This window comes from Ambystoma mexicanum, chromosome 4p (assembly GCF_040938575.1).
Source record: "Ambystoma mexicanum isolate Mex_15411 chromosome 4p, UKY_AmexF1_1, whole genome shotgun sequence".
In the NCBI taxonomy this organism is placed as follows: Eukaryota; Metazoa; Chordata; class Amphibia; order Caudata; family Ambystomatidae; genus Ambystoma; species Ambystoma mexicanum.
In genome coordinates, this window is record NC_090927.1 from 535570542 (window position 1) to 535588161 (window position 17620).

Below are 17620 nucleotides of genomic sequence, written 5' to 3' on the forward strand. Positions count from 1 at the left end.
AATGGTTGGTCAATCGTGAATATGGGGAAAATGATGAGGCCAAAGTCCTTTTGATTATTACTGTACGTTGATGTCTGGAGAAGATCTAGAACCATTTTCATAACCGGTTAATATAGAAACAGCCGGTTTGGCACAGTTGGCTATGCAAGACCTCTTGGATCTTCAAGACTATTTACCAGAAGAGGAGGTAGAACAGGCAATCAAGCCTTCACAAAATCACAAAGCTCCAGAGCCTGATGACTTTACATCATTATTTTGTAAAACATTCAAGTCCAGTCTTTTAGGCCCACTGACAATACTATTCAACTCCGTACTTTCCTCCGGTCCAATTAGGCAATCTATGACCAAATCAACCACAACCATTCTATTAAAACAGGGCCATGAGGCTATGGACTGTAGCTCGTATCATCCTATCTCTTTGCTCAATGTAGATGCAAAAATATATTCCACAATTCTGGCTATGCATCTAAGGGTTCTCCCTTCCCTTGTAAAGACCAAACAGTTGATTATAATATATCATACTTCCCATGACTGTTACAAGGGACCCACACCTTATTGAGATGGGGAGACGTTTGGCCAACGTCAGGGGCACTAGATGGCAAAAAGGCCTTTGATAGAATGAACTGGGATTGTATCTTCCTCACCTTAAGATCTTGAGTGTGGCCCATGGTTTCCCACATTTATCCAGGCTACTTTTCATCATTTGAGTTCTAGAATTTGACTTAACTGAACATTGATTAGTCCCCTATCTATCGCTAGAGGTACATGCCAGAGCTATGAGCCAGTCCTGGGGGATGGGTAACATTTTTGGCTACCCCTTTTTTGGTTTTCGCTAACACCCTACACTGTTATAAAGTGTACAGCCAGTTGGGAGCGAGCAGGGCTTTGAGGCCATTATGTCCTATCCTGGGTAGTCCGGATTTCGCGATGAGCCGCCAGCGTGGGACTTTCGTGGCATGGGTGAATGGTGTATTACGGAATCTTTACAAGAGGCAATTCTTCTCTTTTGGGGATTGCAAAAAGGAATTCAAACTAGATTCCTTGATTCGTCATTGGGTTTCTAAATCACAAATACGAGCAGCTGCAACACGCTAGCTAATGCCCCTAGAGCTAACACTTTCAGATGATGTAAGAAAAAGGTTGGGTTTCTAAATTTTACATGCAAAAATAGGAAAATAAATTGAGGATAACCATATTGAGAACTGTTTAGGGCTCATAAAACTTCCAGATGACCACAAATCAGGAGACCATGTATCAAATATTACAGATGCGATCTTTCCCCTGTCCAAGTCTATAAAACTGCACCTTTATTCTCTCTACTATATTGAAGGAATTGTGACCAATTATATAGAGAATTATCATGTGTTGCATTTCATGATCGCAAAGTCCCACATTGTCAGGTAGGTGGTTTTGGCAAAAATAAAAAATGGTGGCATTTGGATTCCTATGAATCCAATGGTAGTAAACTAGGGGGGGTCTTGAAGGAGTTTTACCCTATATCAAGGGCCTCACTATCTCTCCTTATAGACTTGCTAATCTGGCATGTTGCTGGAAGTCAACAGAGGGACCGAATCTGAATATGTGGTGGTGCACATCTCAGAAAATCCAAGCCCTCCTATTCAACTGTCTCCCGCATTACATGAGTGCTTGGATTCTTATTAATTTCTGTACAGAGTACTTAAATCAAGTATGAAGACCCTTGTTTAAACACTTTGTTTACCTATAGTTTAGTGCGTTTGGCGATAGGAGCGGGCTTGGGTGAGGATTGAGGTCATCATCTGCGCATACCTTTGCAATTAAGTTATTTTTCATGTATTGTGACTATAATGGTTTGACGGCTTTTAGCAATATTTTTAAATGTAGTTCTTATAATTATCTTATTGTATAAAAGCATTCTTACTTACTGAAATTCCTCAGCTCAAGAAATTAAATGTTGGAAACAAATTAATATTATGAGGTTGTACACATAAGAATTGAAAGTAAAAGCACGACTAACTATTCCCGTCATTGTTTTTTAACTAGATTTCTTTCGGGAAAAGTGGATTTATGTTCATAAAGAAAGTACCCGAGAAGTAAGTACTCCTTGCAAATTCTTGCCATGACTTTTCTGCTATGTACTTAAAGCTGATCAACCGGTTACTAACACATTGGGTATGTATGTATGTATGTCCGTCCCCTGAATCATCATGTTGCTCCATGTTGGGGGAAAAATTGCAGTGCTATGAAAACTAAAAAAAACATTCTTTCTGAAGTGTGACAAACTGATAATTGTAGATGCCCATTGTTTAAGACCAAGATATAATTTCCAGGTTCCTATCGCTGGACACTTGAGCTTAACTGTCAAGGTGTTGGAATAGATAGATGTTTGTTGGCAACCCAATAAGCTATGCTGCATCCACCACCAAAATCATTATCTTGCTATAGATATTTATATGGGGTACAGTGGCCCATGTCCTCAAAACGGCTCTTGCTGGAAAGATCTAAATCTAGGGGATTGCTTACTTGGCATTTAAGTAACAGAAACATACATACACACATTATCACATTATGTATTGTGACAAACGGAGAGTAAACCTGCAATGGTTTAGGAAGCTTGCCAATTATTTATCGTCCCCACTATCCTTGTCCAGTCATGCTTCATTGAGCCAATGAGCTGTGAGTATTGGCAGAGCCATCAGTATTGCCTCTTGTTTGCATTCGATTTTACTAGGCACTGCCATTTGGCAGTTGTTATGCTATGGCCAGATTGTACCACTATGGCAGCGCCTGGAAAATCCTGATCCCATGCCTACATAAAAGCCAAATATGTTGGATTTGCCAGTTCTTATTCCATTTTCTCTTGGCAACCCTTCCAATTGAAATTGCGTTCATGCGTTTGGCTCAGGGAAAATCTATTAAGAGGATTTTTACACGTCTCTTATTCTACTCATCTTCCCCTCCAACTGATGTTGAACAAGCACACTGCACTGTCAGTCACTGGTTGCTATTGGTCCTTGATTCTTATATCCCCCTAGAAAGTGTGCTGTTGGTTCCAGAGCTGTTAACTCTAAATGGTTTACTCCAAGCCTTGAAGACGGAAAGTCCTTCACCAAAAGAGAAAGGAGGCTAGCTTATGCACTGTTATCCCAAAAACCCTGCAAAGCTCACCTTTTTAATCATTTTACACCTTTCATTGAGAACTCTTATAAAAAAGAAAAAAAATTATTCATTCTTCTCAAAGAACTTATTTTGGCAAGTGGATCTGCCATCTTTATTCCGGGATCCCTTCATATGAGCAACTCTAGTTATTTCTTTGAGGTCCAAAGTATTAAGGATCTTTTTCCTACTCCCCACTTCTTCCTCTACTCTTTTGATTCTCGCTCTCTATTCCCTGTCTTGATTGCTTTCACCTGATCTTTCTTCCTGGTTACCCTTCATGACTTTAATAAATCTGGCTCTCCTCTGGACATGTGCCCTGTAATAGTATTCATACTCTTTCCTGTAGTGAGAACTGTTTGCTTCAGCTCCTTAACACCTCACTGCTTATAAGAGCCACCTGATATTTTTGCAGAAAAATTGTACAAAATGTGTGTTCAAATAAATCTGCAGTGAGTTTTGAACGGTAAAAAGATTGGATACTGTCTGATCTCTTTTACATTTGTTAAACCTACCCCCTACCCCCTTCTTAAGAAACCCTCTCTTGACCTTTCAATCTCGTACATTTTCATATCTATCTCGTTGCTGGGGGTGGCAGTTGATAATATTCAGGTGAATGATGTCTTCAGTGTCAGGGCTTGACTGATGTTCTTTCGAACTGCTGCCTTCAACCCAGTCGAAAGTATGTATTCTCTTCTACAGCCTCCACTCCTGTGGTGTCTGTGGCTAATTCACTTGCTCTGCTCCTTTCTCACTGACCGGAGACAATCTCTCGCTCAGCCCCTTTGTACTTCTCAGTTTAGCTGACTTCTTTGCAGGGTTACCCAGGGTTTCTCTCTGACTCATGTTCTTTTAAATTGTTATGTTATTAATTAGAATTCATTATAATTGTTCTTTTTTTAACACACTTCATACCAATAAGTGCTTTCTAAGTGCGGGATCGGGATTCAAACCTGTGTTGTGCTGCATTGTTCACCCACTTGCTAAGCTTATTTGGTCCGTTTTTATATTTTTATACTCCTATGCTAACAAGACAAAATGTCAGATCCATTGGGAGAGACAGTTGAACAGTGTCATAGAGAAATGTTTGCATGCATTGCATTAGAGCCATACTTGAGTGCATGGCCACCAACAGCTTCAAGCTTAATGGCGACAAGAATGAGGCAATGCTGTTGAGGGTGTGGGATAACACCATGTGCTCGTATCCTGTTCCAGTACCTGTGGTCAAAAATCTGTCCTTCAAATTGGACCTACATATTTTCTTTGCTCCCCAAAATGTACAAGTCTCTTCCTCCTGTTTTCCAGTCTTTGTTTTTAAACACATTTCTTTATTGACCCACTCTTGTATTTTGACAGTCATCATTGCCAGTATCCAATAAATGTCAGATTATTTTACTGCAAAAACATCTGGGTATTCCAGATTAGCATCAGGAATTTGCAGATTATTCAGAATATAGCAGCCAAACTAGTTGGTAAATCAAATCTCCAATCACTTTTTTCCCGTATTCCCATTTCATTGCACTGCCTCCCTTTCCTTTCAAGGAGTGTTTTTAATGTACATGTCTTTCTATGGTTAACAGTTGATTACCTGGATTCCTCTCCTCATGCCTATTTCCTTCGTACCCAAAGAGAGCTTTCCGCTCTGCAAGTAATCTACTTAATCCTACGTCCCATCCCCTTTCCTGGAGCACTTTGAAGCATCAAAAAAAAATGTTTGTCCTTCTTTTATTGTTAAGCGGGGCACTGCACGCGGCTGTAACCCTGCCTTCCTGACCTCCACCCCGCGCATCGCCCTTCAGTCCTTTTCTCTGCACGGTCGGGGTCGGGCGCACTTGTACTTCATCTTTCTGCTCCGGTTACAGTTTTCCTTACCTCCATCTATGCCGGAGCATCAGGGATTTGTATCCTGTTATTCGTGCGAATGTTGCTGCTCTAGGGCGGATCCCCATTTGATCTGTCTGGAGTGCTTGGGCCTGGTACATCAGTGGGACTCTTGGGTCTACTGCGACTCGCTCTTCGTCCAGGTGGGAGGAAGTGTTCCAACGACTACCCCATCCTCATTTACAGCAATTCATCGACGAAAAAAGGAAGCGTCCAGTAAATTCCTTCCTTTTTAGGGCACCCCGACCAGGGGACTCCTTCCCGGGGTCTTTTGTACCAGGGGTCTCCGTGAGGTATCCCAAAAGGGATCTATCCTGGATTCCGGAGTTTCCTCTGAGGTTCCACCATCAAGGGGCTGAAACGACTGGATTTCCCTCTGAGGTTTCCCTTCAGGTAACTAAACTAAAATGAAGGCCAAGGTTTCTGGGGCTACTTCAACCGGGGTTATTCCCGAGGTTTCCCAGTCGGGGACTAAACACACAGAGCCTAGTCTTGAGGCTTCCCATAAAGCGGCTAAAAATACCAGGATCACTCCTGAGGATCCCCAAATAGGGGCTATAATCAAAACCGGCAGGATCGAGGGGTCCCATTCTGGGTCTCTGGGTACCAGGTGTCAACCTAAGCTTTCCCAGAAAGAATCTTCTGGTTGTACTGGTCCTGCTGAGAGGGCAAAGACCCTAAGTTTTTAAGCACCGGCACCGCCTAGGTTCCCTCAATGAGGGCTCATACTTCTGTCAAGGCTAAAGGGGCTGAAAAACGCTCCAGATCTTCGAGTACCGGCTCTGCCGAGGTTCCCTGTTGGAGCGCTTTTATCGACTCCAAACCTCCTACAATTCCTGTGGTGACAATGGCCTCACAAAAATCTGTGACTCAGATCGCTTCAGGCAGTGACAAAATGGCAGACCAACCCACGCGGCCTCAGGCAGCCATTTTGACAAGCTCCTCCAAGCCAACCTTTTCAACGCCTAGGACAGGAGGGCCTACGTTTGGGGCCTAGCAGCTTTTTCCACACAACATGGATAATAGAAACCCTTTTCACCCACCAACAGACTGGCGTGCAAGGTTTCCACTGCCTCACACAGTCTTACTTCCTCCTATGTCCGCTCCTTTGGTTTATGTGGAACCAGCTGGCAAGGGGCCATCTTGGCAACCTGCCTCAATGCAACCTTAGGGGTATGCCACTCCAGAGCGGCCTCTACCCACTCCTCTGCCTAGATCATCTTCTGAGGACACGTTATTTGGCAGATTCCAGGCTCTCATTCACTCAGACCCGATGAAGGCTTACGTAAGGATCTGTTAAAAGAAATATATCATAAGCTTCTCAAGACACAGCCTGCACCTCCTCCTCAGCAGGTTCTGGTAGTGCCTCAGCTTCCAGTGGAACCTGCTCCTACACTGCCACCATTGCCTCCGCTTTCACCGGTTCTTCCAACGCTAGTAGTGCAAATGGATATGCCCAAGGTGTCGGAGGTACCATGTGTCACGGATCAGTTTTCTGTCCCTGCCAAAACAGACGAGGAACACCCAGACTAAGACATTGAAGACCTGCCCCACATGTCAGAGCTTTTCACAATCAGGTTTTGGATATGATGGCGTTGCTGGAAATTCCAATACCCGATGCTCCGGCTCCACAAGGAGTTCTCTCAGAAGCATTAACACCTTACTTCACAGGAGTGCAGAGGTTTTTTCTCTTCAAAAAGATGTGCTGGCTGAAGCCTGTAAGGTCTGGGAAAAACCAACCTCATTCTGGGCAGCATATAAATAAAAGATTGATTCTCGACACTTATCAGAGGACATACCCATGGCTGCCTGCCCGCTTCCATCAACTGTAGTAGCAGCAGCTATGCTCTAGGCTAAGCCTTCTTTAACCTCCTCCATGGCTGCCTCACAGGTGTTATCCAAGGAGGACAAAATTCAGGATGGCATCAGGAAAAAGGTTTTTTCCAATGCTGGTCTTTAGTTGCGTCAAGCGAATACTGAAGTCGTTCTGGCAGCTGAAATCCTCAAACTGTGGAGAGAGCTTTCGGAATTTCAAGATTGTATCCCACAGGACAGGGTAGAAGATTTTAAAGGTAGTCTGTCTGATGCCACAGTACTGGCTCAGGACCTGCTGGAGGCCGCTGCCCATCATGTGGACACATCCGCTCAGGGCCTTATGGTCGCAATAGACCTTTCTCGCCAGGCATGGCTTCATGCTACAAAGTTCTCAAGAGGTTCAAGACCAAGCACTCAACCTCCCCTTTGAAGGGAAAGAACTTTTCCACTCCTTCCACGACAAGGAACTCAACAAAACAAAAGCAGGCACATTAACTGCTAAATCTTTGTTGTCCTAGCAAAACAGCATCCAGCTAAAGCGCCCTATACATGGAGGTCGGGGACTCAAACAAGATCCTTTTCAGGTTTTAGAGGTTTTCAGGAGCGTCTAGCATGCAGAGCAGGAGGTTCCTATGGTGGGCCTCGACGCAAGCAGCAAAGAGAGTGGCCGGTTTTTCTCTCATTCCTCAGCCTCCTCCACAGCAACTGGAGCTCTCGCCCCCAATAAATCATCCAAATGATGTTTTCCATCAGTCACACAAAACTCTGGTGGAGGACGTATATCGTCTCATCTGGAGGCGTGGAAGACCATAACAGATGACTGATGGGTTTTGACCGTTGCCCAAGCAGGCTTCAGCCTCCACCTTCCTCATACCCTCCTCTTCAGCAGACTGGGTCTCCCTCCCTCAGAGCCGAGGTACAAAATCTTTTGAACCTCAGAGCAGTGGAACCTTTTACCTTGAGAGAGCAAGGGGAGGACTATTACTCCTGTCTGTTTACAGTGCCCAAACCCAACCAGGCTGGCCTGTGCACTATCCTCGACTTCGCCAGCTTCAACCTTTTCCTTCCCCAAGAGAAATTGAAGATGATCACACCCAGCCAGATAAAGTCCTCTCTCTGGAAGAGCGATTGGCTCAGTGTGGTAGATCCCCAGGACCCGTATGCACATCCTGATTTGGCCCCCACATCGGAAATACCTTCGGTTTTCCGTGGAAACAGAACATTTCCAATATCGAGCACTGCCGTTCGGTCTCAGTTTGGCACTGCGTGCCTTTACGAAGCTGATGGCGGTCATCGCAGTGTTCCTCAGACTGCAGGGAGTACATGTCTATCCAAATTTAGACGATTGGCTTCTGCAGAATCCTTGCCCGCAGACTGCAGCAACCAATCTTCAGTCTCTCCTCCAGCTCCTGTTCCAACTGGGGCTGTCAGTGAACTGCCGGAAATCATCTGACAGTGGCTCAGGACCTGAGATTTCTAGATTTCTATTGGGATACTGTTCGTGCCAGAGTTTTCCTAATGGAGGACAGAATTGCGTATTTGTCAACCACGTGCCATCTTTTCCTGAACTCCTCCCACAGGTCAGCCTGGTGGTTCCAAAGACTCCTTGGCCTCATGTGTTCTATCTCTGCTTCTTTCAAGACTAAAAATGAGGTGCACACAGCTAGCGCTTCAAGCTGCTGGTCCCAATCTTTGGACCCAGACTACAAAATAATACTGATCCCATCTTCCATGATGTCCCAATCTTCAATGGTGGACAACCTCCCACAACCTCTCAGTGGGAACCTCCTTCCAGGCGCCTTCACCCGCAGGTCACGGTCACAACAGACTCCTTCCTTTTTGGGGTGGGGAGCTACATTCGGTCATCTCGGGTCTACGATCTGTGTACACCCAAATGACAGGATGTCTCATATCAACTACCTGGAACTCCTGGTGGTTTTCCTGGCATTGAAAGCTTTCCAGCCTTCTATCATCAATAAGGTAGGGTGAATCCGCACGGACAATCCTGTGACTATGTTCTACATCAACAAACAGGAGGGCACCGAGGCACTTCCTCTGGTGGATTTAGCCGCCCAGATTTGGAATTGGACAGTCCAACACAATATCTGGCTACAGGTTGTGCACATTCCAGGACGGATCAATGCTGTGGCGGATTCCCTAAGATGACAATCTATGGCAAATTACGAGTGGGGAATGAACAGCGCCGTTCTTGCCAAACTGTTCCAGCAATGGCACTCTCCAAGGGGGGACCTCTTTGCAACTGCAACCTAGGAGGATGGCACAGGGGCAATGTACTGGTCTTGGAAGCTAGACTGAGGCGAGCAACAGAGGTTCGAATCCCGGATCTGCACGAGACCGAAATCGTGTATTAAGTGTGTTATAAAAAAACCAATGAATTAAATAAATAAATAGGAACTTGCCACTCTATGCCTCCAGGGACCGTCTTGGAGCATCCTCCTTGGGGGATGCGCTCGAGATTCCGTTGGAAAAGATTAAGGCTTATGCCTTCTCTCCGCTGCCGTTGATTCATCAATCACTGTGGAAGCTCAGGAGTGCCCCCAACTGCACTCCTGTTCATAGCTCCTTGATGGCCAGCCAATTTCTGGTTCTCAGAACTTCAGCGCCTATCAATATGCGACTCAATCGGGTTACTGCAGACCCCCCTCTCCCATCTCCTGCACCAGAGCAATCGCCAGGTGTGGCACCCCTCACCACAATCCTTCAACTTGGCATCCTGGTGCCTGAGTTCAGGGTCTGAGTGCAGTTTAGCTTTTCTGAGGATAACATGTGCATAATCCAGGCGACACATAAGCCTTCTACAAGAGCACAGTACAAAAGTAAATGGCTTTGTTTTTGTCATTGATGTCTTGCTAAACAGCGTGATCCTTGACATGCTTCTAATGACTATATCTGGTCTTTATATTGGACCTTGCGGCCTCTGGCATTCACATCTTTTCATGCAGAACATATCTGTCAGCCATTGAAGCTTATCTTTCTACAGATAATTGCTCTTTTTCTCCAACAAACCCAGTAATCCAGAGGCATTTTGCAGGTCTCCTTCACCTCTTTCCACCGATCTGGTCTCCTCACCCAAAATGGGATCTAAACATGGTCCTTTCCACTCTGTGTCACAAGCCATTCAAACCACTCGCCACTACAGAACTGAAGTTTCTCTCCTGGGAAGTGGCCGCCTTAATTGCAGTTAGCTATAATAAGCAAGCTTCAAGCTCTCTCTCTGTCGAACATCTGGAACATCTGTTCTTGACCTTTCAGAAGGATAAGGTTGTGCTTTGCACTCTTCCTTTTTTCCTTACAAACAGATCGTCGTTCGATCCAGGCAGGACCTCCTTTACTCTGTGGGCTGCAGGAGAAGCTCACCAGCCGCAGCGGACAACCAGTGCCTCCCAGGTAAACCCGTGGGCTTATTACCTGCATCGCCCTGAATCCTTTATGCCTCGAGCTTCCCGATGACACCCACAGCCCTGAACAGCATATTTCTGCTGTGTTACATTGCCTGTCTTCCAATCGCATTAGCCGCCATTATCTGCACTTTTGCAGTCTTTCGTTCTATTAAACACGAGGCTTGCACATTTAAAAATGGCCGATGGGGGCGTGGCTTGGAGCGCCATCGATGTGGCTGCTCCCTTGAGGCCGCCCGTGAGAAGCCCGCCGTAATCGCAAAAATATTCGGCTTCCCGACCTTCAGCCCGGGCCCTGCTAACACCCAGGGCAGTCGGAACGACCATGGCATCCACAGCCCGAATTTGAGAGCTTAACACTCTCACTGGACCCAGCAATCTCACCGAAGCGGCAGGGCACAGAATGGCTCCGAAAATCCAAGATGACGGGCGCGTCTTCGGCAAGAGAGCAGAAGCGGCGGAGGCGGTGCGGAGGACCCCCATAACCCCTTGAGGCCCCGCGGGGCTCACTGAGTTTGCTGCCCGCCCCCGACGATCGAGATCCGGAGCTCCCCTGCGGCTAGACTCCGGTCCCCGGACCGAGGGGGTGGTGCTCCAATATCACCCCCACACAACACGGCTTCCCAGAGGCAACCATCGCAGCAGCACGCAGCGGAGCCTTTGCGGCCCTTCAGGGCTGTGAGAAATTCTTCCAGCTTTCCCCGCACCGGCTCGCAGCCAACACCGGACTCGGCTCCCTCCCAGCGGGAGAATCGGCACCTGCAGCGGAGGTGGCATGGGCAGCGCACACTCAGGTAGGGCCCGCTAGGGGGGCTTGAAGTGGGGGTCGGATCACACCGGGCCTGGTCCCCCCCACCAGGGGAGACCGCAGCACAAGAAAACCGTCGCCCTCCACCCCCCCCTCCCCGGCGGCCCTAGAGGTTTCTCTGGACCTTCTCCTCGCCGGCCCGCAGCAGAAGGCGCGGGTGGATCACACAGCCTGCTCTCCTGGCTCCTGGGGCACCCTGGCTCACACCACCAGCCAGCCAGCCACCTCCAGTCGGCGCCTCTCTGCCACTGGCCCACACCTTTCCTAAAAAGCAGCACTTCCACCAGCTTCCTACTTCCAGGGGCGCCCCGGCCCACCTCTCCACTCAGATTCCGTCTCCTTCTCCCGGGAGACCCACGCCAGCAGTCTCCAGAACCATCTCGCTCGAGCTCCAAACGGCACCTACGAGGTGGAACACTAAGCGGCTCCCCTGTCTCACCTGCTGCCTCACGTCCTATCACTATGTCCAAACAATCAAAAGCGAGCAAAAACGGGGACATAGTCACCATGCTTACAGCTCCGGACAAGGGGAAAAAAAAAAAACTTGCCATGCCCACTGCGCAGGTCCATCAAGAGGGAGGCAATCCCCCGGCCACCAGAGGGGCCCTACTAGCATTCATGGCAGCTATTAAGGCCGAATTCAGGTCCTGCATGACAGAACTCTCCACCAAACTGGAGCAAACCGACCACAGAGTAACTGAGGTGGAGCAAAGGCTGGGGGAGTTTGAGGACCGCTCCCAGGATCAGGCTGGGTGAGATCCAACAAGCAGTGACGGCCCTTCAAGACCAGTACGAAATCCTGGAGTTCAAGCAAGAAGATTTGGAAAATAGGGCCGGCCGCAACAACCTTTGGATCCGGGGTATCCCATCTTCAGTTCCGGACAACAAACTAGCAGAATATGTGGGGGATTCTTCCAAGCCCTATTCCCGGACCTGGACAAATCCCTATTAGCCACCTGGAAGATGCCAGCAAGATCATGCACTCATCTCCCCCCAAAGTGGCCAGCTCCGCGAGCTCGGAGGCGTTTGGGAACCCGGAGTCCGCCCTCTCTCCGCGGCCTAGACGGTCCTCATGGTCGAGGACTTCCCGAAACAACAAGAGGAGATGAACTTTAACTAGCCCACATCACAGGAACCATGGCCACATTTTCAGACTGGGCGCCCAGCTTTCCTCTACACCGATTTGCCATTCCCGACTTAGCCAATGTTTGTTTCTACCCAACACGGCATGCTTCACCCACGGCCCATGCCCACTCCAAGGTTCGCTCCATCTTTATGTCCTTGGAAACCCAAGTCATCCTAATGTCTCAATCGGCCCAGTTGGCCAGGGGTCTGGCCGCACCCACAATGCCGACCACCCCGCTAGTTAAAAAGTTGGCCCCTCGTTGGGGGGGCCCTGTTAAAACCCCAAGAGCATGTCAACACACACTTAACCTTCACCTATGATGGCGATTAACTCTCTATCCTCCAACCCCCCCGCCCCCACCGGTACATGTCAGAGGGGTCATGGGCTCTCTAGCATCAAACGTTTGCATGCCTCTCGCTAAATGTTAATGGGCTGAACTCCCCCTCTAAATACAAGTCAATCTTACAGAAATTGCAAGAAGATGATGCTGGAGTGTCGATGCTCCAAGAAACGCACCTCCTCCCAGCGGACTCTGGGCGCCTCCGTTCCCGCCTATTCCCGCTACAATTCTTCGCCTCGGGAGGATCCAAGAAGGGGGGCACAGCGATTCTTTTCAGGAAAGACCTAAATCCCCAGATCTTGGACTCAATATCGTGCCCTGAGGGCCGCTTTGTGGCAGTTAAATGCCTCTTACTGGGTGATCTTTTCACCTTCATCTCAGTTTACGCTCCCAACTCGGGACAAGCAAATTTCTATGACTCCCTGGGCGCCTCCCTCTGGGGCTTCACAGAAGGCCAGACAGTAATGGGGGGGACTTCAACGGAGTGCCAGACCCCACCAAAGATGAAAGCGACTTCACACAACCCCTCAGCCTCCTAACCCTATTCGGAACCCTGAATGTGGTGGACTCGTGGCGGGTGCTCCACCCTACCAAAAGAGATTTTTCCTTCTCCCATGTCCACCGAACTCTCGAGGATCGACCTCCTCCTACCTTCGCCCCAGACCTTTGCATACGCTAACGAGATCTCCATAGGCCTGAGAATCCTATCAGACCACGCACCAATAATCATGGAACTCCGAACCGAAGAACCCAGAGCGAATTCCGCACGCAGATGGTCACTCTACGACCCTGCCACAGCTGCCAGCCTCAACAAGAGAGAGCCTAGAGGCTCCGATCACGGACGAGGAGGTCGACGAAGCTATCAAGTCCCTTAAAACACAGGCCCCGGGGCTAGACGGATCCTCCTCGAGATTTTACAAAATATTCAAACCTCAACTAATCCCCACTATGGTGACACTCTTCAATTCATTTAAAGAGACAGGCTTGGTGACCCCCTCAATGCAGGAATCCACTACAATCCTCCTACCCAAGCCAGGGAAACACCCGATAGACCCAGCATCAAACAGGCCAGTTGCACTGATGAACATAGACGCTAACCTCTACTCCAAGATCCTAGCCAATCGGCTGTCCCACATTCTCCCGACCATAACTCACCCCGATCAAACAGGCTTCATCCTGAACAGAGCGGTGGGGGAAAACATCAGGAGAACCCTGAACCTGGTCGACATCGCTCATCGACGCTCCCAGGGGCTTGCACTGATGTCCCTAGATGCTACCAAAGCATTCGACAGGGTAGACTGGTCATTCATGGAGCTCACTCTAGAGGCATTTGGGTTTGATCCAACTTTCCAATCCATGATAATGGCCAACTATAAATCCCCCAAAACCCTCCTGAGGCTCAATGTTTCCTTATCATCCCCGATTCCTATGACCCGTGGGACAAGGCAGGGCTGCCCGCTATCACCCCTTCTCTTCGAGCTAACAATGGAACCCTTTGCCCAAAGAATCAGACGGAATAAGCTCATCAAGGGTCCCCAAGTAGGGCCATCCCAACACAAAATTGCATTATACGCCGATGACGTCCTACTGACGCTCTCAGAACCCAACATCTCAGCAGAGCACGCCCTGGCGGAAATATCGAACTTCGGGAAGGTCACTGGCTTCGCTGTCAACTTCTCTAAATCGGTGCCCCTAGGCATCGGCCTCCAACAGGAAGAACAAGAGGCACTGTCCAAGCTGTGCCCGATCGCATGGAAGAAACAATCTATCCCCTATCTGGGACTTCACATCACAGCACACCCACGAGACACATACCAGGGAAACAGATTATTCCGGGTACTGGAAGGGGATCTAAAGCGCTGGGACACCCAGGAAAATCTCGCTAATGGGACGGATTACTGCTGCCAAAATGAACCTGCTTCCGAGATTCCTCTACGCTTGCTCCTCCCTCACAGTAGCCATCCCAAACTCAGCTCTCCCAGGAGCTGCAGAAGAAAATGCTGAAGTTCATATGGAGAGGCAAGAAGGCCAGAATTCCCCACAAAATGCTCACTGGCAGCTCTAGACTGGGGGAGATTGGGGGTCCCCGACCTTCGGGCTTACAGGGGGGCAGCACAGCTAGCACACGACTGTTCCTGGCAGATAATCACAGACTGCCCTAGATGGGTAGAACTGGAGCAGGCGCAACTACCGCTCCCCCTGCGATTCCTCCCACATCCAGCCCTCCCTGAGAGAACACTGGAACAACCTCCTACTAACAACCAAACGCACACTAAGCTCCTGGGACTGGGCTCTGAAACAAAAGGGAATCCCGAGAGGACATAGCCCCCTCTCCCCAATCTTTCACAATCCAAACTTCTCGCCAGGGACAAACCACGCAATTTCCAGAACTGGATTGACGGTGGCCTCGAGACCCTGGCTCAACTTTATGATGGGATCACTCCCCGCACCTTCGAACAATGCAAGGCAGTGTTCCAACTCCAGGAAAACGACAGATTTACTTACTGCCAGCTCCGGCACTGGTGCTCGCATCTCCAGACCCTCCGGGCTGCCACTCGCCCTCTTACCCCCCCTTGAATTAACACTTACGGACTTACCAGCCCGGGGCAGGACCTTGTCCCTGTATAGACGCTTCCTGGGGGACTTTCTAACCGCTAGAACGCGATGCATGACCCAATGGGAGGCCGACCTGGGTCACCCGATTGATGACCAGACCTGGGTGGACATCTGGGCACGTACCCACTCCTCATTGACCTGCATTACCAATAGAGAATGCGCATACAAGCTTATGTTGCGATGGTACTTCTCCCCCCTTAGATTACACCACATGAACCCACGGGTGAACTACTCCTGCTGGAGGGGATGCTCCCAGCCTGGCTCCTTCTTCCACATGTGATGGGCCTGCCCAAAGATCCGCCTATTCTGGGAGCGATGCCTAGCGACGATGGGACAAATTACCGGGATGACACTCCCCCTGGAACCTGAAACTGTCCTTCTGGGGGTCCCGACCCCCGGGGGTTTACCCCCCGCTCCAGAAACAGAGAGAAACTGGCTACGCAATGCCTCCTGGCAGGTAAAACTGTGCTAGCCCGCTTCTGAAAGTCCCCAGACGGTCTGCATGGCCCACTGGTGGGGAAAACTATGGGACATCCTGATCATGGAAAAGGTGACCGTAGCAAGGGCTGGATTGTTGCACCGCTTCCAGAATGTCTGGGCATTCGTGCTGGAGTACGACCAGCGATTCCCCGCCTTAACATTTAAACCGCTCAGCACTCGATGGGCCCTGAAGGATGGGGAGCCCACCTGAGTAACAAGGGCAGCAGACGAGCCCACTGAGCGAAGGAACTGGGGTAAAGTGGCTGGAGACCAGAGGGGAGAGAGAGAGGGGGGCAGGAGGGTGAGGTGTATAAACTAAAGTGAACTGTCAAGAGTGAAATCCTTATGCAATGTTCTTTGTAATTTGTCCTGCCTTGGTTTAAAATAAACATTTTTTTTTTTTAAATGGCCGCCGGCTCTTGAGCACTCTGCAGCCGAAGTTCGTGGTCATCTCCCATTGGCCAGCCTATCCTGAAAGCCTGTCCCGGCACACTAATAAGGCACCTGCCCTCTGCCTGTCCAGGGACTTCCAGTGACCAGTGCCACGTCCCCTTGCCCAAATGTTTTCCCCCCTCGAGGTCTGTACAACAGTGGCCATCGGAACATAGCACACGGTAAAACCCGTACCAGCTTCATTGCCAATAACGTTAATACATTAACTACTAGTGTCTGTTTCACTCATGCCACCCTATGCTTTGGGTGCCTTCTGTTTGCATCCATCTGCAGCTTAACTGCAAACACTACCTGCACGCTTTAATTGATTTGTTCCCCATAAATGCATCTAGACTGAATAGAAGTGGCTGGCTCACGCCTACTCATCCGAACTATTGGCATGTGTCAGATAGTTGTACTGCACGCGTTCCATACGTTGAAAACATCAACCTGCTTGTAACTTATGCCTGCTATTCAAACAAACATAACCGCCATATGCCTGCATTTCCTTTGTCCTACTGCCACTATCGGTTCAGTGTCCATTACAATCTGAGCCACGCCTACTCCTGTGCCATTGCATATCCCTTGCCTGCGTCTCCACTTAAGACTACAAGTGCCCGCGCCGCTCGGTCTTCACCCTATTACTACCTCTAGTCCTTTTTTCATAGGCCCCCCACGACCATGTATGCTACTCAGACATTGACCTCACACCTTTAACCTCATAGCTTGACCAGCCGCAGCCGCACCTAATTGTTACTCGCCAGCGTTATTGTTTGCATCCATTGTGATACTACGCCAAGATTTCCTTGCCTTAAAATCGTTAGGACAGCCTCACCACAGGCCCAGACCCGCCCAACGCTAACATAACTATAATAAATTGGAATCCTTGTTCAAACTCAACCACCTTAGACTACTGTCTCGCGTCTTGAAACACTTGTGTATAGGCGCGTTATAAATGCCATATCAGATCTTATCTTACACATGTTCTGTTCCGACTTGCTCATCTGCCACGAGTTCTAGTTTTCTATTAGCTTTCTCCATTACCTATGCCTATTATGTGCACTAGCATTTCATTGGTTTTTTGCACTACCTATGTCTGTTATCTGCTTTAGTATTTCATTTTTCTTTTTTGCATTACTTTTGCCATTATCTTCATTAGCTTTTCATTGCTTTTTCACATCACCCATGCCTCTTATTGGCATTAGCATCTTATCGGTTTTTGATACTGCCTATACCCTCATTGACTGGCATTAGCATTTATCTGTCATTGCCTGTGCCTAACCTTTTTAGCCATACAACACTCTACAGCTATGTTATCATTACCTTAGCCTAATTGGCTAACCTAGTAGCATTTCCATAATAGCTCTGTCCAGCTTCAGACGATCTGCTCCAGTATGCTGACCCCCAGTCGTTATATTTGCGCCCTGGGTCGCATACTCACACTTATCAGCTTTTTGGGTCTCGTCTGGCTCTGCCCTTCTTACCCCGAGGCTAACTTAACCCCATTCACCTGCAGGGAAGTAACGCATCCACTATGATAGACCCAAATACCCCCACCTCGAACCTAA

General features: G+C 48.6%; 1 protein-coding gene across 15 annotated transcripts in view; it reads left to right on the forward strand.

Annotated features, from left to right (window-relative positions):
• The window catches only part of FBXO25 (F-box protein 25), a 989471-nt gene that overhangs the window by 231415 nt on the left and 740436 nt on the right, over positions 1–17620 (forward strand). For all 15 annotated transcript variants that reach the window (XM_069606066.1, XM_069606067.1, XM_069606074.1 and 12 more), the window contains one exon: positions 2023–2072. In XM_069606066.1, coding sequence (XP_069462167.1) covers positions 2023–2072 — 50 coding nt within the window. The remainder of the gene's footprint in view (positions 1–2022; positions 2073–17620) is intronic.